Source organism: Indicator indicator, chromosome 23, assembly GCF_027791375.1.
Source record: "Indicator indicator isolate 239-I01 chromosome 23, UM_Iind_1.1, whole genome shotgun sequence".
NCBI classification, from domain to species: domain Eukaryota; kingdom Metazoa; phylum Chordata; class Aves; order Piciformes; family Indicatoridae; genus Indicator; species Indicator indicator.
This window is the reverse complement of record NC_072032.1, coordinates 15,642,770-15,668,759: the sequence shown is the minus strand read 5'-3', so window position 1 is coordinate 15,668,759 and position 25,990 is coordinate 15,642,770. Positions and strand designations below refer to the sequence as shown.

The window sequence follows — 25,990 nt, the reverse complement described above, 5'->3', positions numbered from 1 at the left end:
TGCTGTATAGTACTAGAGAAGATTATTCTGCAAATTGTCACAGGAGAGTAAAAGTGAACTTGCAACTCAAAACGCTTTCCCAAGATCCACTTTGTACAGTGACACTGAACCTGAAGATCCTGATTTTGCACACTCATCTTAACAGATCATCCCATTACCACCTACCAAAACACCTGTGTGTTCTGCCACATTGAGTTTTCACTGACAGGTATGGAAGACCTCTCTGAATTAGCACCTATTGCCTGGGAGCATTCATAATGTTCAATTACAAACGATTAAAACTAATTAGAAAACCCCATCCCAGTCACATGATTAGAGGGCAAAAATAAGAGCATTGTCTAAAACCATTACCAAATACACTAAAGCTGTGTTCAACCGCATTAAAAGAAGCCACAGCTGTCTGAAAAGGTAAGTAAATTATGCAGCAAGTACAAGACAATGATTTTGGAATAAGTTGCCTACACACTAAAAATTTGTCCTAAACATAGCTTCTTCATTTCAAGCAAATTTTTAGGCCTTATGCAATTACTGGAGCTATTTGCTTTGTCTTTTTCAGACACCAAACATTTTCTTTAGTAACTGAAACTCTTTAAGTCTCAGGTATTTAAGTAGTAAAATCAAAGTGATGTTCAGTGCAATAACCATTCTAAAACTCACCAAAAAAGTGCAACATTGGGCTGCTGGGGAAAATACTATTTATTATACAATTAAATACAAATTTGAAATGTGTTGTGGACACATCTGCAGGGTAACAGGTAAAAAATACAAATGTACAAAGTATGGTTTGGCTTCCCTCAAGATTGACACTTCAAAAGAAAAAAGAAAAATTCACAAAAATCCCAAGCTTTTCAAAGATAATAATGCATACAAATCTTTTGCTTGGCAGATTATCTTGGCTCCCTCCCTGCATGAAGTACCTAGTTTGTAAACAGTCTTTAGAAGTGTTACTAGCTTTAAGGGAATGTGTAATCACAGTTCAGAGGGATTCATCCTGCCACGAATTCCCATGCTACACAGTAGTTTCGTGTTTCCATAACCCAGTTCTAATATTACCAGTACTGTCTGCAGTAAGCAAGGGTCCGTCCTGTCCACTGCTTTTAAGTGGTCCATTCTGAATGGCTAAATTTAAGCCATAAGATTTCTGTTGGTTTTCAAGTTCAACAGCTATTGGTTTCCTTAGAATATCTTTCTTGTTGTTGGCAGCTATTGTTTTTTCAGCATTTCTGCTGCTTTTTGGAAGCGTGCTGCAGGCATCGCTGCTGTCCTGTTGGGACTGGTTGTACTGGCGTTCTCTGTAGGCCAGATAGGCTCTGCGGCTCCTTGAATGTCCTTCGCTGTTGCCCTGGCGGCTTTTGGGCAAGCCGTTCTGCACACTGCCTTCCACACTTGTGGGGACATCATATGCATACTCCCTCAGCACTGCGAGCCTGCTAGCACGGTGTCCCTTGCTCCTGTTCTTATGGTGCCGGCTCGGGTGGCCGTTGGACCGGAACTGCACCTCCAGGGGAGCTACATGCATTTTGATATCGTTGTCCACCGAGTGTTCAGTGAGACTGTTATCAAGTTGGGGACCCGTGTTCAGTGGCAGAGAAGTAGGGTGGCACTGAGCTGCTGCTGCTTGCAGGTTGGTTAGTTTGCATCCTTGAGAAGAATTTTTGAGGCTGGATGCGCTTTTGTTGGTGCACGAAGATTCTGCGCTACTGTTGGTGCACTTGGGGGCCTCTCCGTTGGTCCCACTGGAGCTGGAGGGCTGAACGTTGACTTGCACCGAATACGTACTCCTGCCGGGGCAGCAGGTTGTTATCCAAGCGTGCCTGACATCTTCCCTGTTAATGCAGTGATGCATCATGAGGAAGGCACTGAGGCTTAAACACGTTGCCCCAAAAAAGCAGCTGAAGATCAAGTCCAGGGGATAGTAGAAGGAAACCGACAGAGCACCAAAGATCCACAGAGCAACATACAGAAGCAAAGTAAGGCCCACTCCCAGCAGCTGTGCTTGAAAGCTGTGCTCGTTCTCCAAGGCAGACGTGGAAACCAGTGACACTGACAATGAATCTTGATGAGCCAGCTCCCCGTGTTCACTGGTGGCCAGGCGCTGCTGCTCCTCAACGGGTTCCTTAAGTTCGTACTTCCGCTCAGGGTGTCGTTTCAGTTGTATGAATATGCTGAGAAAATACATACAGTTTATGAAAACAATAAAGCTAGCTGGTCCATAAAATGCTCCCAAGCTAGGTTCCCAAGTCATCCAGCAACTGGAAAAGAAACAAAGAAGCAAAATAAGTGATTTGTACGAAGACATTATTTAATGGTACTTTAAAATGAAGTTTTTCTGGAAGGATCAGAATTCATTACAAGTGCTTGCAAAAGCAAGCCCAATGCAATCTTATGGCAGGGCTCTCAGCTGCACTGTACTTACTAAGGAGCATTGGGTCTGCTGCCATAGTTTCGGATGTTTGCTGCTGCTGTTATTCCACAAACTATGACAGGGATTCCTCCACCAATAAGGTAGAACCTAAAAACAATAAAGGCAGGTGATCAGTGTCTGCTTAATGCCAACAGGTATTATTCAGTCACCATGAAGCAATGAGAGCTTTCCAGGATCTTGAAATAAGCATTTTCTTTAAGAATATAAACAGGGTGAATCAGGTTTGCACTTTGGCAATAACCATTTTTTTCTAAATCTTCCTCACTGCAATTTTTTTTCTGCTGCTGTAAACCTCCTCCCTCACAGGCACTGAATGCAGGCATACACTGTTGGAAGGAAGAAGCAAGAGCTGACAGCTGGAAGTTGTACATTGCTGGAAGAGAATATGGAAACTTTGAAGGAAAATAGTGGTATGTCAGGTTGTTTGAAGAAATAGCCAATCTGTTGTATTCATTGTAGGATATCATGTCCATCACCAACGGTATGCCTTCCAGCAAGACACTAAGTAGCCTTTTTAACATCTGGTGTGGGTTTTTTGTGTCTTATTTGTAAAATGTTACAGTAAAATTATCAGCCTCAAGCTCAGTTCTACATAGACACAAACATGTTAGCACTTATGTGGAATAAATATAAATCTTCTAATTTATCAATTAAATGTTTACATATGCTTGGATGCAAGTACTGCAGGTTTCAGTTGATGAGAATCAGATAAGCATCTCCAAGTTGCTGCAGGCTGTGTACTTTATAAAGATCAAGATAACTATTTGCCTATAACTAATCAAAGGTAATCAACTTCTGCCACCTTGTGGAAGATTTCAGCCTAACAATTTCTAATTAACACCCAGAGGCTGAGTAAGCTACACGCACAAAGTATCTTCATTTTTTCTGTTAAACTATTTCACATGGGGTGAATTTCACAAATAATTACTCTGCCTGATTTCAGAAACAAAAGTTCTAGGAAGACAGCTTCACAAAGAACACTACTTTCATTTGATAATAAGTGATAGCTATTTTTCAAGTTATTTGTAAGCAATCTTTGGAAAGCATATTAAACTATTTAAGTGGCAGTGTTTGACAATTGTGTGATAACACAGCTCTCCACCTTCCTGCTTCTATGATAATTTAGTGTGAAGTGTTGCTACCTAAAATTCTAATACCAAAGCCCCAGTGGTGGTGCTGAAATGCTGCTTATTTCTTAATTTACAAATCTGGACCACAGCATTGCAACAGTAATATGCTAAAAACCCCTCGTCCTTCAGCTCATCCTCCTTAACATAATGTTGAGGGACAGAAAAATCTGGAACGGATTTTATAGGCGTGAAAAGAAAATCTTCTATAAAAGGCACTTGTGAAAAAACAGTAGTGACCTGTTACATTTTGTGGTCAGACTGTGAGTGTAACAAGCTGGGAAACCATGAGTTGCAGAATTAAACAGGCTCACCTCAACATTGGTCTGGGTGGAGGAGGTGGCTCATCAGGATCTTGACATCTTTTTGTTTTTTTGGTTACTTGCTTGTAAATATTCCGAGATGTCACTCCCAGCCACAGTACTGTTGCAAGAGTGGAATAATGAAGAATTATCCCAACCTTAAAAAACAAAACCAAAACAAAACAAAGCTAAAGATCAACCTCCAAACATTTCCTTCCTACCAAGTTAAGAAAGTGATCATCTAACATATGACTTGCATAAAGGCTGACTTTTCAAAAGCTCCATTCAAGAGAAGAAAAAAAAAATTCCTCTTATTTTATTATGACTGTTCTAAATGTCAAGTCAGTGCAGCTTCCAAAAATGTAAAATAATTTCTGCAAACCCATCTTCCTATCAGATGAGTCTGGAGAAGCTACATAGCTGCAGATGTCTCTAGTAGAAGAAAAACACAGCTGGCCAAACACCTATCAATCAGGCACTTCAGGAAATACTGTATTTTAAGAAACAAACTTCACAAAGTCTTGTGAAAAATAAGTAAGAGAACAGCAAGCTACTGATATTCTAGCAACTATGTACCAGGTGGCAAAAACATACACAGTTAACACTCACCAGCAAATTTCACTACTGGAAAAAAAAAAAAGAAAAAAGAAAAAGAAAAAAAAGCATCGTACTTCAAATGTTGAACCACCCCAAGCATGTTTCATGTAAAAATTTTTTCACTGTGAGGATGACAGAACACTGGAATAGGCTGCCCATGGGGGTTGTGGAGTATCCCTCTCTGGAGACAGTCAAAACTTGCATGGATGCATTCCTGTGTGATCTGGAACAATTTCATACTAAAGGGAGTCTCAATAATATAATTAACAAGTATAACTGGTTTTGTGATAGCATTTTTTGGGAGAAAAAAAAAAAATTCTCCTGCATTTATGAAATATGAACTGCCCAGTGAGGTGGTGGAGTTGCCATCCCTGGAAGCATTTAAGGAAAGACTGGATGTGGTGACACGGTCTGGTCAGTCTGGTGGTGTTAGGTCACAGGCTGGATGTGATGATCTCTGGTCTATTCCAGCCTCAATAATTCCATGATTCTATGCACTAAAGTTTTATTTTCATGCATGGATGAAAATGCAAGAGAAAATGCCTGTAGAATATTTCTGTGGGAGGCAAGGGGGAATACATACACAGGAGTATCAAACTGGTAACTAATTTTTTTCAAGTGTCTGCATGTTCTGCTTGTTTACTTACTGCTTGGCAAATGCTGGCATTCCTGGTCTGAGTTATGCCTCCAATAAACATCACACATGTCAGGAAAATATGAAAGCTCAGGTTAACTAGCATATGCCAGCTTTTTACACTGATCCTGATCACACTGTTAAAAGAAACAAATTAGACAACATAAAACACAGCTGCATTACTGCCTTTCAGAAACTAACAAAATACACTTGTGATAAATGAGACACAATTACTGTTAATGATTGACTACCACATACTTTGTAATCAAATGTAATCTCTGGTCTTCATCACAAAAAATTAAAAACACCCTCCCTATTAGCTAGCTTTATATAACTATTTGAGGTCTGATTCAAAAATGTTAGGCTTCATGATCTCTCATCCACAGAAATGCAAAAGGCTGAACAGTTTGTTAAATTCTACCATCGTTCTTGGAGTGGTCTCTTTTTAATTCTTCACTTTTGCTTCATGATGCTTAGATGCATGGTTATGAAAGCTAAATTGTCATCCTCAAGAACAGATCACATGGGTTCCTGCTTAACTGTTAGCTTTCATTAACAAATTTTACCGGAGAAAAAAAAATGCAGATTACTATCTTGTGTTTTTAACAGAAAAGAAGCACTATGAAAGTAATTTTTTTAGTCTAGTAATTCTGATTCCTACCTGTGGTGGTATATGTAACTGACTATGATCATCAGCAGGCACATTAGCAAAACCATGGCAGTGGCATAAATTACTGGATGCAAAAGATCAGCTGGCTGTGTATACAATTCATCTCCTGTCAAGTCCTGGCAACAAAACCAAAAGTAACATTAGTCCACCTTATCTCTTCATTTTGCAGAGGCTGGGGAAATGGCAAAGGAAATAAAAAAATTAAACAGCAACAGGAACCTTCTAGGAAATCCCTTCCCTTCTGCCACAGCCTCAACCTTCCAGTTATTTATTATTTGATGTTCCTGGCTTGCTTTCAGAGTTACCTTCTATTCTGGCTGACCACACATCTCACAGAACACTTACACTTCACATGCTTGAACGTACAGACAAGTCAGCAGCTTACAGACACACACCACTTTCTTCTTAAAAGACTTATTTTAGGTATAGCATTGAGAACAACTATGTATTTCAGTTATGATTATTTTCTGTAACAACCCAAAGAACATTACAGAAAGTGACCTCAGCAAGTTTGCAGATGATGTTGTAGACTGGGGAGACTGATCAATAATAGATAGGAGGATATTCAGAGGGATGTTATTGAGCCAGAGAAACGGGTTGATAAAACACCACAAAAATTAGTAAAGCAAATGTGAAAAGATCTGCATCTGGGATGGAATAACCTTATGCATGCAATAATACAGGCTGAGCACTGGGCTGAACTGACAGTAACCAAAAAAACACTTAAGGGTAATGGTAGACAAAAGTGCTTACAGCACTGTAGTCTGCAGCCCAAGGTCACAGCAAAGCCACAGCAAGCAGGTGAACTGATTATTCCCTTCTCTTCAGCCCTGCAAGAACACCTCTGCAGAACTGTCTTCATTTTGAGGCTCTCTGTTACAAGAAAGGCATTGACTAGTGGATGCAGCAAGTCTAAAAAATCAGAGGGACAAATAGCAGGCTGAAGCACACAATGTCTGAGGCTGGAAAAGCTAGGGCTGTTCATCTTCTGGGAAAAAAGGAAGATGAGAGAAATCTCATTACTATATTGAGCCACCTACTGGGATGGTATAAGGAAGACCAAGTCAAACACTTCTTGGACATGAACCATGAAATGATGAGAGGCAAGGGCCATTACCAGCAACATGGAAAATTCTGATTAGATACAGGAAAAAAGTTCTGGAGAAAGTGGTCATATACAGCCCAAAGACACTGTGTAATCTCTGTCCTTGGAGATACCCAAAGCTTGACTGAATATGAGCCAGACCAATTGTCATCTGACTGCAAAGCTGAACAAACTTAGAGCAAGTAATTGGACCAAATGACACCCAGATGTCATTCCAGACACATTCTATGATCACTGCTTAACTAGAACAGATAGCTGGTAAGCCAAACAGAATTCAATAGCTCTTTAGCATCGTTTCAGTTTTCTGAACCCACTACACAAGGAGCAAGGATAAAATGGAATCTTGGGCTGTTAAAGCATACCACAACTTCAAATAACATCTAAGGAATGACATTTTCATTTACTACTAAAAACAGCAAAAAGAAATAATTTTGTTTGGATGCTGTTACAATTCACCAAGGTTCCATTTCCAACACTGAGAGGAAACAAACAAACAAAACCACCAAAAAAACCCCTCCCCTGCTGCCCCAAAACACCAACCAAGAAAACCACTTCAGTCCCAGAAAAAAACAAAAACAACAAAAAACCCAACCACATCTCAATAACTAAAATTAGTGAAAAAAAAAAAAATCAAATTTTCAGAAGACAGAAAATTCTCTCACCTAGAATTCAGAGTGACAGCCACTCTTAAACCCCTAGAGTTGGCGAAGTTCAAAAGTGTGTAAAGGGAAAGGATAATAAATTTGGCATTCACAAAGAACAGTAGAATATTAGGAGGAAGCTTCAGTTTGTTTTGAGAAAAATCACAGTGATATAAAATTTGTCTGTAAGGTTAAGACAATCTGATTTCATGGACAATGGAAGAGTTTTTGAATTTAGGCTTACCAATTAAATTAGACTCAGCAGTCTCTTCATTCCTCCCTCAATTGTTCTTTTATCTGAACATAAATTTATTATTCCTAATCAACTCACCAAGCTCATTCTGAACTAATTTAATCAGATTGCAGCTTGATATTTATCTATTTGGTTTTCCTTGGCACCTGGAAAAAACACTCTGAGAAAGATCCTGAGCTATTATGCCTCAGGCAGCCGGTGTCATCTGATTTCAACAGTACCCATGGCCTTGTTGATCTCCAGCTGGAGATCCCTAGGAACTCGTTGCCGTTACAAGCTTGAGCGAATGTGTTGTCACACATAACCAGTGAGCATCAGAGAACAGAAACTGTAGGGGAATTCCTGTTGCTGCTTCCAGAGTGCTGACAGCTAACAAGATGTCATGCATGCATTGGTGTGAACTTAAGAGAAGGGCTACAAAAATCACAATATTTACAATAACCTTCTATGATGTCTGAGCAAACTCTGTATGCCTGCCCCTGCTAGCAAAGGCCTCTGATAGCCACTAAATCAATGGAATTCTTACCTATTCAACTGATATTTTAATCAGGCTTACTAAAAGGAGAGAGGTGAGCTAATAATCTTATTTCTGAGCTGAACTAATTATAAACAATAATAAAAAAGACTGTCAGTAAGATAAAAGTAACAATTACATTAAGAACATTGAGGTGTTTACAGCCAACTAGCAGAACTTCTCAACAACCATTTCTGGGTTTTGTCCTTTTGTATATGTCTGTAATAATGAGATTTCAGTTGAGCCTCCTGGTTCTTTTCTGTAATTGAACAGTGCTTAAGAGTGATTTACAAATAAAAGCAAAATTTTGTAACTGTCTTCCTAAAACACTAGATGAGAACACAAGGCACTCAGGGGTTTCTTTATAAAAGAGAACTTCACATCGTGTTCTGAAACACACAAAGGTAAGTTAGTACAATACAACCTGCTTACTTCTACACACATCTGTACTAAAATAAAGTAGAATAAAAAAGAAGGGAAATAACTCTGGTGAAGTCATTTGCAGTCCAGCCAGGATGATGGAATACTGCATTCAGGTCCCTCCTGCCACTACTGTTCATGTATTTGAAGTTAATGACAACTGCTGAATTAAAAGCCAGGCTTCTCAAATCACACACAAAAAAATTTCCTGTGAGCCTGGGACCAGAAGCCAGACTTTCACAACACTATGAGACTTTACAAATGGAACAGACCAGTGTGGCTTTTTTAATTAATACATGGATAGGCTACTCAGACATACAGAGCTTTTTGCAGTGAGTGATCTACTCTGTCCTCCTTTACCTAACACCTCCTCTCCAGTCTCTACAGCCTAACATTTCTGGGAAGCAGACAAGTATTTAAGGAATACCAGTTTGGAGCAAGCACAGAATGGCAGAAAGCTGCCCTGGGCTCTAGCTTTTTGGTCTCTGATTATCAATAGCTCTCTACACAACTCACAGTCGGATATTGACATAATCTTACCATTTATTAATTTAGAAATAGTCATTTACAGCAGCAGACTGAATATGCTCTTCATTCTTCTTCCTCCAGATGGCAGAAATGTGACCAGTTTAGTGTACTCTCCTCTTATATGCATACTATACATATAAATGAGGTTTAATGCCATTTTTGAAAAAGCCGTTATGTTTTCAAAAAGGATTTTGAAGGGAACTACAAGATTATAAGAGTTTTGAAGTCATTTAAAACTACCTGCAGAGGTAAAGTGAAAAGTTGCTGTCTTTGAACTCATTTAAAAAAGCTTGTGTGTAAATCTTAATTTTATTTATGTTTAGTTTACTGATATTCTACTATTTAGTTCTCTAGGAAGATTTTTGAAAAATTCAGTTGCAGCAGCCACCATCTATAAAACAGGAAGCTCCCCAGGCCAGATTCTGAAGAGCTCTGGGAACAGACAAAGAAGAAATCCTACTTCATAACTGTAGAGCACTAAAAGAAGGTGCTGTGCTCCCTTCCTCAACTATGACTACATTTTAGAACTGGTTAAGCATTTATTGACGTCAATATGCTAAGACTGGAACTCAGATACTACTTAAGCTATAATTCAAAAAGGTTTTGGATATTACATGTTTTGATTTGGTGGCGGGTTTATTTTTTCCTTTTTAATTGATGTCTTCTGGTAGCAGACCTATATACTGGTGACTGAAGAGATAGCTGTTTCTTTGCAAGTTATCTCTGGTTATGAATCACAGCAAAACCAAAACACCTAGGAAAACACTGCTGTCAGACACAACTAAGAAATATAATCTAACAGAGCAGACAAGTTTTGTTTGTGTTTTTTTTTTTTTCAACTGTTACCTTTATTTTATGCTGTCATTATTAGACTCAATTTCATAAAGGTCCATTTGATTAAGTAGCTCATTAAAATGGCTTCCTATAATATAGTACTTTTCATATGAAAATTCTTGTGTGCCTAGTATATTCAGCACAACAGACTTCCACTTAAACCTCATCTTAAATCAACATTTATATTGACAAAAAGTGGAGGACTTATTTATGTCTAATTTTAGGTAAAGTGGAATGTGGGAATGCTCTCTTTCTTTAATGTCTAAAAAACCCCCTAGAATTGTATTTTGAATATTTTAAAGTTCCAGAAAGAGACATATAATTCTAAGTGTCATACCATTAAAACTGCATAGTTGCTGAGGGAGTAGCACTGAATGGTGGTGATATTTTCATCGGACAGCAGAATGCGACAGCCATCAGATTTCCATCCCCCCTGTCCGTTCAGGAGATCGAAGTCCCACTGAGCTGCCACAGCATCTGCTCCATGCGCAATGCGCCGCAGTGTCACGTTGATGGGGACGTGGTGACTGGGTAGGTTTAAACCATCTGTTACAAAAGAAAGGTGTTTGAACATCAGTTTCTCAACGTGTAACACATAGATGCTAAAGCCTTTTTATTACTGTCATGGAGGCACTCACAAAACAGACAGCAGCAGCCACCTGAAAGCTGTGGATTTACTGCAATTAATCTGCTCTCCTTCCGACACAACACAATTAAACTCAGATGTCACTTGGGAGTATCCTGCTGCATGACCACTTAAACTGTCTAGGGAGACATGAACCAAATTGGGCACTCACACAGAAAAGGAAAGTCTCCCCACAGGTACCCAAAATATATATACACTCACCAAGGGAGGGAGAGGAACAGACATGGCACAGGGGACTCCTTAGATGAGGTCCCTGTCTAAGACAAGATGATCTGACTGCCCAGCTGCTTGCTGTGTGGAGAGCCCCAACTCTCCATAGCAAGACTCCACAGCAGGTCCCAGTTGCGTACCTTGGTCAATCTCTTAATTAGTGGAATGCCGGGTCTCCTCCAAGCAAGAAAGGAACTTTGGGCCTGGAGACATCAGCTAATGTGAAGGCTCAAGCTGATCTTTATCAGCTTCTAGCAAACCTCAGCCCTTTGTGTTTTTTGGCGGGGGGCAGGGAGGCAGTTGCACCTACCACAATTAGGTATACACTAGTTGAAACAAATGAGTCAAAAATGTTTCTCAAACATCTTAAAAAGTAACAATAAAAGACAAACCTATTTTAGCCACAATAACTGGTGTCACAACTGTACGACGCTTCCCATCATCAGCCAGATGTGTTGAATTTCCAGTTGCTGGAAAGAGCTTTCCATTGCGAAATGCAATAAGCTGAAGTTTGTAGACAGATTCATCTGCTGGTCTGATTTCTCTTTTTTGCTTTTGGGTGAAAAGGGTTGCTGGCAACTGGATAGAAGCCTCTATAATTGTGTTCTAGAAATAAATAGCATTTTTAAAGTTTTAAAGGGAAGATTAAATTATTTAGAGATCAAATTAGCAACTCCTTCAGCTGAACAATGTCAGAGATTAATGCATTTAGCAGACTAGGTATGGTGGCAAACCTGCTTGACAACGTTTCTAAGTAATCCATGATAAAATAGTTCAATCAGGTTAGTAAAGTCTTTTTTTTTATTTAAGTGTTAAAAGTTCTCATTCTATAATTACCTGACTCGTTACAGGGAGCAAAGTTGAAGATGGTACCAATAAACTGTTAGAAGAGTTTTCCAGATTAGACCAGGAGCCAAGACAAACAGCCAAAGAAATGCTGCAGTTGTGCATTCACACCATTCAAAATTAAATGCTGGATGCAACCAGGTTTGTGTAACTTGTATATAAATTATAGTTGGGTAAGGAAGGCTGCATGCAACTTCATAGAATGAAATAAATATAATTTTGCCCTGCATTGGCATTCAAGGATATTAAGTAACAAAATTAAACTGGCGTTAAACTTAACTTAAAAAGTACTTTTATAGAATATGAGGAAGTTTTCCCCTTCTTTACCAACTCACATATCTGTATCTGTGGGTATATATAGCTATGTGTGTCTGTGTACATGCACATTCAAAATTAACCTTTCAGGTCCATTTTTCTACTTCTGGCTTAATTACAGTACCACTTTGAGCAGAACATTTCAGATATTGAAGAAGACTGTTAATATCCAATTTATTATGTAATGAAGGGGAAAACACAGCAAATAAAGCTAAATAAGATTATGAACTAGGGAGCATTTCAATTTCCATACTTATGAAAAGGTCTGAAAGCATCTTTCAACTAAAGATATTTTAATATAAGAAACCACACCTACTCATTAACAATTGTGTCCATTAAAAATTATTCTACAATCAAACTCTATTATTATTTGCCACTTTAATTATCTTTTGTCACAGTCATCCTGGATTACATGAAAATGCTACTTTAACATTAAAAATTAATCATATAAACCTGCTTTCAAAACGGTTCCTATTTAAGGTATTATTGTAAAGTCAGTAGGGAAACAATGAGTATCCAACCTTTAAAGCCAGACTTGACAGTGTATTTGAAACGTTGCACTTAAAGCTTAATTGTTTATCTAGATTTCCATCTGGATCTCTTCTCCCATAATCACTGAGTCCTGTACGGTCTGCTGCAGCCACCTTCTGAAACACGGTGCATGTCATCCCAGTGAAACCAGCAGCCTTTATTACATAAGCCTCAAGAGCAATATTTGGAGAATACTGTGACAAAGACAGTAACAACAACAAAAAAATCAAAATTAAATAATTTTACACTCTACAGGAAGAATAATAAATAATCTTACACGGATTCTCTGCCAAAACAGGAAAAACCACACAGAAAACTGTTTCTGTTTATCTGGCAGGGATCAATCTGTTCAGAGTATTTCTCTTCTCCCTACAGAAATAGCAGGCATTTCAGATAATGCCAACATCCATTAAGAAAAATAAAAAGCTATTGAAACTCAAGAGCCAGCAAAATGTCTTCTAAATAAATAAATTTATACTTACAGTAGAATAAACTTGAGCTCCATTTGCAAGCCGATACATAGCAATTTTCTGTAGGCACTGCACAATTCTAGTGCAGGCCTTGGCTTCCCTTTGTGCCATCCACAGAACACGTTCATCAGCCAGCATAATGTTACTTGCTATATCCACCATCACGTCACCAAGCTAAGAGGGGAGAAAAAATAAGACGTTTTATATCTTTGAAGGCGTTCATCAAGTAGGATTATCAGAAAATACAAAAAGACTTGCCAGCACAAAAAGCAAAAGGGAATTGGTTGTTCCTGCTTCAATCACCACTTGTCATGTTGAGATACTGAAATACTTTGACTCAGAGGTTTACCTCCATCCAAGAAAGCTGTTAAGCCATTATACTTTATCTGTTTACATTGTACTTGGAAAACAAACCCACAAGAAATAGAGGTATTTCAGTACAGCACTGTGTAATACTCCACATTCCACTGCACTAATTATTTAAAAGGACAACTTATAATAAAATTTACATTTGAAATATGCTATAAATCAACAATACTACAGTATTAGATAACATGGAAACAGTAATAGAAGCAAAAAGTAGCACAGAGTCCTTCTGCTTCTCTTTTTTGATATGTCTGTCTTGTCTTTGATTCTTTGCTTGCTTTCGATTCTGCATGAACTGTTTTAAGCTGTAGGTTATGCATGAGAAAAGACAGCAAATACCCATAGGTACTAATCTGCTTTCAAACCACCAGTTACACTCTTTTAAGTTCATGCTCACACTCTCTACCCTGCCTTCCATACAACAAACTGTAAAGGGGATTCACTCATTTAGGCCAGAACTTTGCCAAAATCAATGAGCATCTACATCAACAACATTGACCTACAGCAAATATCCACAACATTAAAGCAGCACAGACAGATACTGGCCCAAAAGTGATCTTGGATGTATTTTCTAGTTGAATTGACTAAAATGCAACTTGGTGCTTAAATTTAGCAATTGGAATTTTCTGTGTAAAGAGAGACAAAGCGGGGAAGACCTGCTCTTTACCACCCAGGCTTCCCAATTTCTTTGCAGAATATTACTAATAAGGAGAGAACACAGAATGGGAATAAAGAATTTAGTGTTTTAAGAACTGTCTCTTTCAGGGACAGATGCTCCAATCAGTAAACATTCCCACAGCTAACACAGAGCCTCAAATAGCATTTTCAGGCTGTAGCCCTTTCCATTAAAATCTCAAGAATAAATCAAAGTTACATTAATTGAAGTCCCTTATTATGACTTGCTGCTACTTGAAAACTGGTAACGTATCACAAAACAACTGATAATTTTACAATACTCAAGTTGTTTCACACTTTAAAAATACTACACATTATTTTGTGCTCTGCTTATCAACGTATCTTTAAGTTCTACCAATTGCATTCTAATTTAAGAGACTCAGTGAAGAACTTTGGGAACATTCGCCTTCAATTTTTCTTCTGACTTGAAAAAGCTATTAAATGAAGCTTTTCATAATGCATAGTGTTTACCTTTCAGAATAGCCACTGTAACAAAACACAGAACTGACAATAAGTGAATACAGTGTCAAGAAAAAGTTTATAGAGTAATACCCTAATAAGAAATAACAAAATCTTATTAACTAGAAATTATTAAATGCAACTGCAGACATGTTCCTTGAATATATTGGCAAATCAAAGATTAGCTTCATTATCAAAGACTTAAGATAAAAAGATACACTAAGACCAAAACTATCTATGTATTTAACTTAGATTTTTTACATATCATCTATTACCTTCAAACATAGCAAAGTAAGGCCAGATTGTGTCACTCTATAGACAACAAATCACAGCTGAGAAAATAATATCCTTAAAATGTAACAAATTATGCAGCAATCTAAAACATGTTTCTGTCTTCAACTGGCTGTGAAACCACTCATTTAATGGACTGCTTGTGTATTTCCAAAATACACACACAAAAAAATCCAAGCTATGGTTGTAAAAAGGATTTAGCCTGAAAATTCTCCAAGGAGTTCTGCAAAGAATTTACAACCAGCACTTATGGTTTGCTGAGGGTAGATGGGGAAATTTGGCTTCTTTTTTTCTTTCAATTTTTTTTTTGCGCAAGTTTAAAATTGAGGCATTGTGGTCTCCAACTACCCAACATGCACTGTACAGTGAGATCAATATAACCTCTGTTCAGCAGTGAAACAGAGAGTTCCTAACCACTGGTGGGACTATTCGACTACTTACATTTTTCTCCCCAGCAATGAGCGTTCTCTAAGATTTTATTTTAATGTCTTATCTTATATCCTGCAAGATATAGGAATACTGAAAACCTTAGAGATACAGCTCAATATTGAATAAAGACAGCCTAACATGGTAGGAGGGGAGAAGGTAAGTCTTGTTTTATTCATTATTGAGAGGATCTCTGAGGCTTTCATTATTTGTCTTTTTAGATAAGAACGTACCAATGAAAACCTGCGTGACCCACTCCATATTAAATAAAAAAAGACTTACTGTACCTATCTCCCTGCTCCAGTGCTGACCAGAGGTGTTACTCACATTACAGGTCCAGTGAATGCTGGATCATCTCAGCGCGAATGCAAAGTCTGTGACCATGGGTCAGCAACTTCAGGGACCTACTAAACAAACAAAAACACGGAATAGAATCTGATAATCCACTAACTCAGTGCTGCATCTAATGTTGAGAAGGTTTCACTGCTCAGAGTACTTAAGGACAAACACTTTGATTATATTTCAAGTCATGGCAAATTATCCAGTTACCTCTTTATATTTTTCGGCAAATCTTCCAAATTTCTCTATCATTTCAGCCACGAAAATAACATCCATCTTATCAGAAAAGTTTGCTGCTTCAACAGTGTAAGCCAAGAGCTGTCTTGCCGTTGCCACTGCATTAGTAAGGTTGAGAGGCATCTACACAGAGAAGAAACACAAGCATTCTGAGGAAGAAAGATTAAGTACTGGAGAGATGCAATACTTCAGCAATTAACAAAGAAAGCATTTTTCCCAAAGAGGATAGCAATCCCCACATGGATCATAGTGGTTTATGACCACCTTATGTGTTAGCAAAAACATTTTCTACAAGCCAGAGAAGCTGCATTTTTACATGCAGCCAGGCACCAGGGTGTTGGTCCTGTTTTCCTAGATGGGAAAGAAGTGTCACACCAAGAAAATACACTGTCTATATGCACAAGGTTGGGTACATCACTACAGAACAGTTTGGGAAACAGTGCATTACCTAAATAAGCCTCATAAGAAGGCTGGAGTGGAAAAAAGAATGTGTAATAGCTACATTTAAAATGTGGAATACTCTTTGTATCTTGGGGAGTATTACCAGATTAGAGAAGCCTAGTTAATTCTCACTACTTTCACCATTTAACTTTCATCAGCCACACTGAGTCTATGTTATAGCAACAGAGGCAGAGCAGAATCTAACTGCCCACTCTCATAATGAGACTAGATGTTTTCCATTCCAGCTTCAGCCTGCCTTCAGCCTGCACATGGGCAGGACAGAGCATCCAGTTGACAAAAAACAATCATAGTAAGTACCATTCTCTTATGCTTTAAGCAAGTGCGCCAAAAGAAAACAACTTTCCTTGCCCTTTCAGTATGGAGAGCACTTAAAGATCAAAATAAACCAACCTCTCCACACAAACTTGCAAGTAGAAACAGACTTTTGAGTTTTTCTTTTCATTAAAGAATTTGCTTTTACAGAAATGCACAGATTACCTGATTGAACATATAAAGAACTCGAGTCACATCATTTGCATATTGGCACCTGGAGTAATCCTCTTCCGCCCAGTACCCTCCCCTGTCACATCTGCGCCAGGCTCTTCTCTCATCTTGTGAGTTGCCAGGATATATCCCACTGCCAGCAGAATAACGGGTACACAGCAGGTATGCTGTGATGCCTGCCAATGTTCTAGGCCACCTGGGGAGTCAAAAGCAAAAAAAAAAAAAAATTAGACAAATTTACATGACAAGTAAATAAAAGGATTAAGCACTACAACATGAAATAAAGAGACACTCAAAACTAAGCATCTCTAAACTATTTAAAGGGCCACCTTGGCTTCCCTTCAGTATTTTCAAGCTGTTCATATTTGTGTACTATTAACAAAATGAGTTCTAAAGCTAGCATGCTCTCTTTTTTTTCATGAGGTTGCAGGTGGGGAGAATAAGGTGCTTATAAAAATCACTAAAATCAGTTTACAATTTTTTAATAAAAATCTTGCTTACTTTATGAAAAACCAAAATCCCATTATCACTATAAAAGCATTTAAAGGCATAGCAGAAAGCCCTGCCAGCTTTCTATTTGTCCTGTTCACATGCATCAACCTAACATTAAAATCACTGCATTCATATCAAAGCTAAACTGCAGATATGAACACAAGACTACAGTAACTAAGAAACAGTAGCAGTAGTAACAGTTTGACCAATTTTGCAACCAAAAGCAATAGCAAACATAAAATAATGGGAAAAAGAAAGTGTTCATAATTTTACAAAGTAGAAAAAAATTCCTTGTACTTGAGATACATGGAAGCAAGCATTTCTTAAGAAAACTTCTAATATTCCCTCAACTTTCTCCTAACTTTACTGCATATTTTGTCTATATAAACATGTATATACAGATAAAAATCAAATAAAGAATAAATACACAGAGAAAAATAAATTGCAATACACCTTTAGCACACTCTGGTCATTCACGAGATAGGAACTGATTCAATGCAACAAAGAATAGAAGGAAACCACGGCCTGCATTAAGCTGCAATGCTGAGAAGAGAGGACAGGGACAAGGAATGTCAACTACTCTGCCTGCCCCTGCTTCTAGAAATGACAACAGCTTTTGTGAATTGCTGCAGTCCCAGTATGACCTTAGTGCAACATTACACTCACTCTAGCAAGCTAACAAAGGCATCACTTCAGATCATGTCAGGCCAGTTCTGATCATGGGCAGAGCAAGCTATGTATCTGCTGGGTAGGGAGGAAGGGATAAGGGGATACTGCACATGTAAACTCATCTAAGTCTTGGAAATTTCAGTATGGGCAAATTAAAGTCCAATCAGAGTACAGAGATGAGCTACTTCTGCGCTCCCACTGCTGATGGGTACATAAGAAGCCTTCTGCAATGAAGCCAAAAAGAAAACAAGCAGATGAGGACAACTAATAAATCAGCTGGCACAGCTGTTAGAAGACATGCAGGCCCACAAATACCTTGCATAATACACCCAAACCTCAGCTTCCAGAATGCAGTCAGGTTTCCAGAAACACTGACACCAGAGTGCCAAAATGTCATTTCCAAACCAATTCCATCAACACAGAATTTATTTTAAGTTTCCACATGAAAGATGCCCTTTTGAAAGGGATATCTGTCTCTGTCTTTACAGAGAGTTTTCCAAAAGTTGATTTTTTCCAAAGCATTTTAAGTTAAAATGTGGTTGGCTCAATTTTGACTAAATGCACCACCTTACAGGATAATCTAAGTTCTGCAGTCCTGACAGCTGTTGTACAACACACCCTCCAAGACAAATATTTTCACTGAAATACAGCATGTGCCATTCTTTCCCTCACTATTCACACCTAGCACTAACAAACTAGAAACAGAAAAGGCAGAGCAAAACACTAGGGCTCAAGGGAAAACCAAGTTTTTCAGGAGACCTTTAATTACTATATATTTTAAGCAGGTATAATTTCTAAGCTATATAGATGTTCTGGAACGTCTGTAGCTGTCAAATGGAAAGAACAGTGAGAGTTTCAGTGTTTAACACTACTTGAAAGGATATTAGATTGTCACAAGATTATTTGCCTTGCCTCCCTGTTCACTTCCCCTGTTTTTTTATCCACTGCTTTCCCTTTTGTTACTGTCCCTTTATTCCTAATGCGTTTAGTTTTCACTCATCTTCCTACATAACATTTTAGTATCTTCTACCATAATCTACGCAAAAGAATACCAGCAATGCCAGACACTCAGTCTGTACTACCTTTGTAACACATTTAGAGATCTGCAGAAATGTTTCATTAATATACTATGCAGCTAATGATTTAGGAAGCTTTCCACTAAACCAGACATAAAAGGCAGGCAATGTACAACTGACAGCTTTCTGCCATCATTTCACATACACAAAGCCAACACAAATGTGCAGCACCACTAAAAGAAGCATTTCATGGGTATCAGTGACTCATTCCTCTCCCATTCACAACAGCCCTTGAGCAAGTACAAGTTTCTTTGCAGCCCAGTGGTAAGTGACATACAGGAACTGATTCCAGCTGTAACTACACTTCCCTTATTCCTTGGTTTTGCTAAGTGAATGTTAACTCAGACCATTCTCAGCCAGGAACTGTTTCCTCCCAATACCTGTATGAGATGAGCTCACGAGGCACTCTCCACTTTCCATGACACCAGAGAGGACATCCCTCCAGGAGGCCCAAAAGGTGACTAATGACATGAAATTCTCATCATGCAAACAAAGGCTACACAAGTTTAGCTGCATTTTTAATTTCTTGTCAGCCTAAGCTTGACTCTTTCATAGTTTTCCCAACTGCTAGCAGAAATTTGGACTCTATTAACACTCTTATTTCACTGTTTATAATTAGGTACTCAAAATTTATCACATATACATAAGAGTAGACAGCTGTGGAGGAAAAGATGGTTCGTTTACATTTAAGTACTGTAATTTCATTTCAGAAAAGAAAATACAGACCATGAGATTATAAAAAAAAATCCTTTCCTTCATGCATAAAAATCCTGTTTTGAAAGCATTCATTTCTTTAAACCAACAATAACCTTCGGCTGCAATGAGTTTTTATATAATAATTTCATTAGATTACAGGTAGTTTAATATTTTTTCTTATTATATCTTAGTAATTCTCAAAGGTCAGCACGACAATTACAGTTTTAAGATTAATTACACCCAAGGAGTACCAGTTTTCAAAAGGATAATTCTTATATTTAAGAAAGAATTTAATCATTACCAGCATAAAATTCTTCTAAACAGTTAAAGGATTTACTGAAGCAGAAGCGTTAGGTTACCTTTTAAAATGCAAACTGTATTTTCCATTTCATCAGGGATATTATCTGAATAAGACTTAAAGGAATATGTAAGTTTTAAAAAAGATAGATTGCATGATAATGCCACTTTTTGCCTCATCTTTATTAACTCATGCTAGACTACTATTACTGAGCCAAAGACACTGAAGACAGACATCCACTCTCACTACACTTTGCTATCCGATCTCTGAAGGGATAAAAATCTAGATGCCAGTTTTGAAACAGCTTCCGAACTAAAATGACTAACCAGTTCCAACTAAAAACTATAAACTCAAATTCACCTAGGATCATTTACAGCCATCTGCTCAGAACCATTTTCTCACTAGTCAAAGCCTTATTTCCATATGGTCTCAAAGGTGAAAAATTACTCTTTATTATTACTCCACCTAAACTACAAATGGAAGTCTGTTATAGTAAACCCAGACACAGTGAACTTTTTGATAAGCTGAACATTTCCTGAAATCTTATTTCTTTCTGCTGAATTCCAGAGGGGATAAATCCTATTACACTGAACAGTCACTGAACAGCACAGGTTAATTTAATGGAAAACACTTTGAAATAAGCCTTTACCATCTGTTTTCACCTCTAATGGCAAATCAAAGAAGAACGATTCACACTTGTATCATTAAAAAAATGCATAAGTGATTTAAATAGATGTGTTCTTTGATGAATACAGCATGCATCTGTTTGACTTGCTTCACCTTTTATCTTAGGCAGGAAGTTCTTATTTTCTAATGTACTGCTCATTCCTGCAGTTGAAACCACCACAGTGGTAAAAAACAGGACATGTACAAGCCTTCTTTATATAAATAATTCCTTACAATGTGAAAGCAAAGCTTTTCAGTAGTTCCAAATTGCCTTTGTGCAGCAAGTGACCTAAACATCTATATCCCTTGCTAATAGTTCCTATTAGCTGTGCTTCACAGAACACACCCAGTTGGAAGAGACCTCAAAGATCATCCAGCCCAACCCTCAACCCAGCACTGAAGGGTCAACACTAAACCATGTCCCTAAGCACTAGAGTCCACACACCACTTGAACATCGCCAGGGACAGTGACACCACCGTTGCCCTGGGCAGACCATTCCAGTGTTTGAGAACCCTTTCAGTGAAGAAGTATTTACTAATACCCAGCCTAAACCTCTACTGGTACAGCTTGAAACCATTTCCTCTAGTCCTGTCACTTGACACCAAGGAGAAGAGGCTGCCCCCCCTCCTTGCTCCAACCTCCCTTCATGTAGTTGCAGACCATGATGAGGTCTCCCCTTAGCCTCCTCCAGATGAATATAAAGATGAGCTCATAGCAAATAGTCTCAGCTATGATTCAATCTGAATTTTTGATACAAACTGCAGAAGGCCTTCTGCATCTGAAAGCTTGTCTTCTCTTCCCAGCAACATACTTTAACTTTTCACTTCTTAAAATAATAACAAAAATGGTCTTACACTATCTGTACAGAAAGACAACAATGGTATAAAGAACTCTACCTGACACAGGGAAAGGAGAAGAAGTTTGTAAATGTAAACAAAAGATCAAGCAGAATATCAGCATAGCCAAGCAGCTTAAGAGAACAGAAAATAAATGAGTGGGTAAAAGCAGTTATTAAAACATGAAGAAACTCTGCAAACAGCAGTGAAAACATATGCTATGACAAACACTAATTCTCAGTAGGAGCTACTACAGGGAGGTACAACATAGAGTAGTTTTAAAGGGAATTACCTTACATACAGAGAATCTATACAGAAGCTATCTGTTACAGCTGGCACCTCCAGGAGTAACATGTTGTTAGAGTGACCAGCAGCAGAAAGATCAGAAAAGGGAAAGCAGGAGGAAGAGGTAAGAACAAAAGATAAGATACTCTGCAATACCCAACACAATGGAATATTACAGCTACCACTACAGCCCCAACAACCATTAGAAGGAAGCATCATTCATATTATTTATTCTAACACTCACACAGGCAAAAAACCCCAAACCCTATGTTACGTGTTTCTTTTCCAGTGATTTTTGTCACATGAGAGTAGGAGGGTTTTAAAAACAGAATGATAATCTGTGCAAAAACTTCCGTCAACATGTGGTCCAGCTAACTCAGAGGTCATCCATAACATTGTACTGCATTCTAATAATTTCAGTTACATATTCCAAACACCATAACTGACATCTTTGGTAGAGATGGTAAGTAAGCTAACAGGCTTGAAGTTTAACATTGCATGGTACTGTAGTGTGCACTTCTGTCAACACATACTAATGTAGAACAGTTAAAAATCTGTTATGCAGCATCTACAAACACCCACATAAGTGCCTTTAAAGCATAATACCTTAGGTAAAAAAATCAAATGGAATTTTATCTGGATTTAAAAAAAACAACAAAACAAACCCCAACAAAAACAAACAATAAAAACCAAAACAATGGAGGTTACCAACCTGAAATCTCCTTTATTGTTCACAACCCTCTCTGGAGGGCAGTACTGCGCAGAACTTTCTAACACCACAATGTCTACTGTCCTTGTGTTATTCCCACGTCTTGTTTGCACATGGCAACCCCAGTTTCCTGTAGAGCCAGCCTGAATGTTTGAGATTGTCAGTGCACTGGGAAGATAAAATACACAAATAAAATCCAACAGTCATGCAATAAAATTTATGGAAGCTTTTACCAAAAGAACAAAGTACAGAAAGGCAACGAAAGAATTACATACAAGTGATCTTACAAATCCAGAGCTATCAATGATCTCTATTTAACAGAGAAATAATTTACTATTCTAGCTCTCAGTTTTGCCAAGGCAGGAAAGGAAAAGAACAGCCATGGGAAAAAATTCTTTAACTTCAGAAAGAACAGATGAGAAATCCAAATTCCCCAAGTGTTACCACTGCTTTTCAACACAAAATTTTCAGTTGTTCCAGCATGGCAAAACTAAAATAACTTTCCAAATGCACAAGTTGTGATAAAGTTAGAAGCCCTAATTTACTAATACAATTACAGGATATATAACCATGCTGCAGATCCTGAATGAATAAAAACTCTGCTGCAGGCAGAATAAATTACACTTATAGAACTCTGCTGGAGAACTTCAATATCACCAACTGTCGTGTGCTCCAAAGGCAGAGGAAAGAATTAACAAGCAGTTAACTTAAATGCCTTGTTTTCATAATTTTAATGTTCCAAGAGAACAAATATCCTACTACAAACATTTTACATGAACTGCATTGAGTAATCCTTGGAGATAACTAAAACACAACTACAACAGTTCTGGGCAACCTGCTCTAGCTAACTCTGTGTTAAGCAGGTAAGTCTGACTGATTGAATCCCTAGACCTCCCCTCCTCAAGTTTTGTAGTTAGCAACAGTGACCAGACCCAGGTAATTTAATAGATATGTGAAGATACAGATTACTTCCCTACTTGGGATGCTTGTGTCTATGTAGAGTCAATCAGCAAGGATATGAACGGGCCTCACTGGTGGTTGTGGAAAAAGTCACTAAATCAGAGCAGAAAATAAGGAATAGGAAATACATTTTGTCTTTATGGATTCACCTTGCAATCAGTGAGCAGTTATGGATCATGTTTTTTTCAACAAAAATACCCTGTGACTCATTAGTTTCCACTATCTTTCCATCCTGATACCACAGGACTTGCATGTCTTGATCAATATACGAAGCCATACATTGGAAGGGGAGACTATCTCCTTCAAAAACAACTTGCCGGTGAGACGGAGTCATGTAGAACGATGGCAACTCAAGTGGAGGTTCTAGAACACAAGAGAGAAAAAAACAATTAATAACAACAACCTGTTTTATATATACTTTGCAAAAGAGGCTAAAAATACACTGAGTATCAACTATTGATACAACTCTTTGTAAGCACCATCTTGCAAAATTTATACACATTTTTATTGAAAAATATAAATTTTCATCATATTACCAAAATGTGGATATTTAATGCTATGAAAAATACAAACTGGGATGAAAATGTTTATGCATTTTATTTCTTAAGAATATTTCACTAGTAAGGTTTCAAAATCACAAATACATAAGATTTATTATTCAGAGGAGGAAAGGATTGGAAGAAACATGTGATGAACTGACTGCAACCCTCATTCCCCATCTCTCTGTGATGCTGGAGTGAGGAAGAGGTACAGAAAACTGGGGGCAAAGTTAAGCCTGGGAAGAAGGGAGAGGTGTGTGGGGGGAAGGTATTTTTTAACGATTTGTTTATATTTCTCATTATCCTGCTCTTTGACTGGCAACAAACTAATTTCCTCAAACTGAACCTCTTTTACTTGTGACCATAAGTGGTGAGTGATCCCTCTGCCCTCACTGTGACCCAGAAGCTTTTTGTTGTGTTTTCTCTTCCCTGTCCAGTTGAGAAATGAGAGTGACAGAATAACTTGGTGGCCACCTGACGCCCAGCCAGGGTCAACTCACCACACCACAATCATGTAAGTGCTGAATTTCAGGGAAGTACAACAAAGCAAGAAACGTCTGTTTGCTAATACCAACAGATTATGGAATATGTTACAAATCCAGTTGTCAGGAGTGCTTACCACAGGTTAGAAGCTCCTGCTTGACACCAGTCACTGTCTGTGACTGCAGTGACTTGGGATACACACATTTAGTTTCACGTACAGTTATATTTCTTTCTTTTAACCACTGATGCATCCACAGTATGTTGCAGTCACAAAGAAGATAATCAGTCTGAAATTCTCTGCAACACAAAATAGGTATTCAGAGTGATAAAATGCAATGCTCAAAGGTCTGAAAGCTCTGCACAGTGCCTCTCCTCATCACAAACAGACAACAAGCAGACAAAATCCAGGATAAAGTGGAGTTGCCTATGACTGTGTATTGGAAGATACCCTCCTGATCCTCTGCATGCTGTGGTCTGAGAATAAAAGTACACCCTCCCCAACAAAAGGAATCCTGTCCATGAATGAGGAACATCTAATACTTATGCATAAAAAATATTTCTAGTAATTTCTTTCATGGAGGAAGTTCACATCATTTAAGAGAGCAATACCAAGGAACTGCTTTAATACATATCACCATAACTGAAGAACACATTTCATTGCTTCATTGTAGCCATCAAATGCTTTAACAGTAAAAACAACAGAAATATAAAAATAGCCTCTCACCTACTTCTCTGTTCAGAGTCAGTATTCAGACAATTTCAATGAGTATTATTCTGTTCTATATGAAAATCATATAAAGCAGGCTTTCCTTGATTTATAGTCTTCTCTGTACAATTTAATACTTTCTACTAGAAAGATGTAACTCCTCCCCCCCCCCCCCAAGGACTCTGTTGTAGTCAGCTAAATGAAAAAGAACATAAATATTTTATCTGTTTAGAAACAGTTAAAAATTAATCAAAAACATATCACTGTGTCTACACTGGCTTTTACCTCCAGTGGGAACAATGTTTCTTTCTGTTTGCAAATGTCTAGTGGATAGCACAACGTCACAGGCAGAACACTTCAAACACTGTATCAACATTCCTGTGAAACTTCATTTGGTCTTGTTCACAGGAATTCCTCCAGACACACACATTTTTAATAGCCACAGTGATATCCAGGTTCTCTTGTCAGACCCGTGATGTTCTTGGACAGCAACCCTTATGTACACAATTAAAATACCAGGAACAACAACTTAGGAACAATTAAAGGAAGCCAGAGGAGGGAAAGAAACATTTGCCTTTATAAACGAGAAATTAAATTGGCATCAAAGACAAAAGTCAGAGTTTTTGAGAAAGTCCCAGTACAGGGAGCCAGCTGCCATGACTACCAGGGCAAAATGCAAGGTAATCACCAGCACTGATAATTCTTTTCGTTTACTTTCTTCCTTACACACAATTACAACTCTCATTAAATTAAGAGAGGAAAAAAAAA

At 38.0% G+C, this 25,990-nt stretch overlaps 1 protein-coding gene across 1 annotated transcript in view; it reads right to left on the bottom strand.

Annotated features, from left to right (window-relative positions):
* Window positions 1-1,009: 1,009 nt before the first annotated feature.
* ADGRA3 (adhesion G protein-coupled receptor A3) overlaps window positions 1,010-25,990 on the bottom strand; it is a 41,042-nt gene continuing 16,061 nt past the window's right edge. Inside the window, exons 6-19 of the mRNA XM_054391553.1 lie at window positions 24,653-24,813; window positions 23,644-23,857; window positions 22,538-22,702; window positions 16,801-17,002; window positions 15,835-15,984; window positions 13,081-13,242; window positions 12,589-12,792; window positions 11,299-11,512; window positions 10,388-10,596; window positions 5,747-5,871; window positions 5,099-5,222; window positions 3,867-4,012; window positions 2,417-2,512; window positions 1,010-2,252 (exon numbers count right to left, since the gene is read on the bottom strand). Of these exons, the coding sequence (XP_054247528.1) occupies window positions 1,010-2,252; window positions 2,417-2,512; window positions 3,867-4,012; window positions 5,099-5,222; window positions 5,747-5,871; window positions 10,388-10,596; window positions 11,299-11,512; window positions 12,589-12,792; window positions 13,081-13,242; window positions 15,835-15,984; window positions 16,801-17,002; window positions 22,538-22,702; window positions 23,644-23,857; window positions 24,653-24,813 (3,415 nt within the window). The remainder of the gene's footprint in view (window positions 2,253-2,416; window positions 2,513-3,866; window positions 4,013-5,098; window positions 5,223-5,746; window positions 5,872-10,387; window positions 10,597-11,298; window positions 11,513-12,588; window positions 12,793-13,080; window positions 13,243-15,834; window positions 15,985-16,800; window positions 17,003-22,537; window positions 22,703-23,643; window positions 23,858-24,652; window positions 24,814-25,990) is intronic.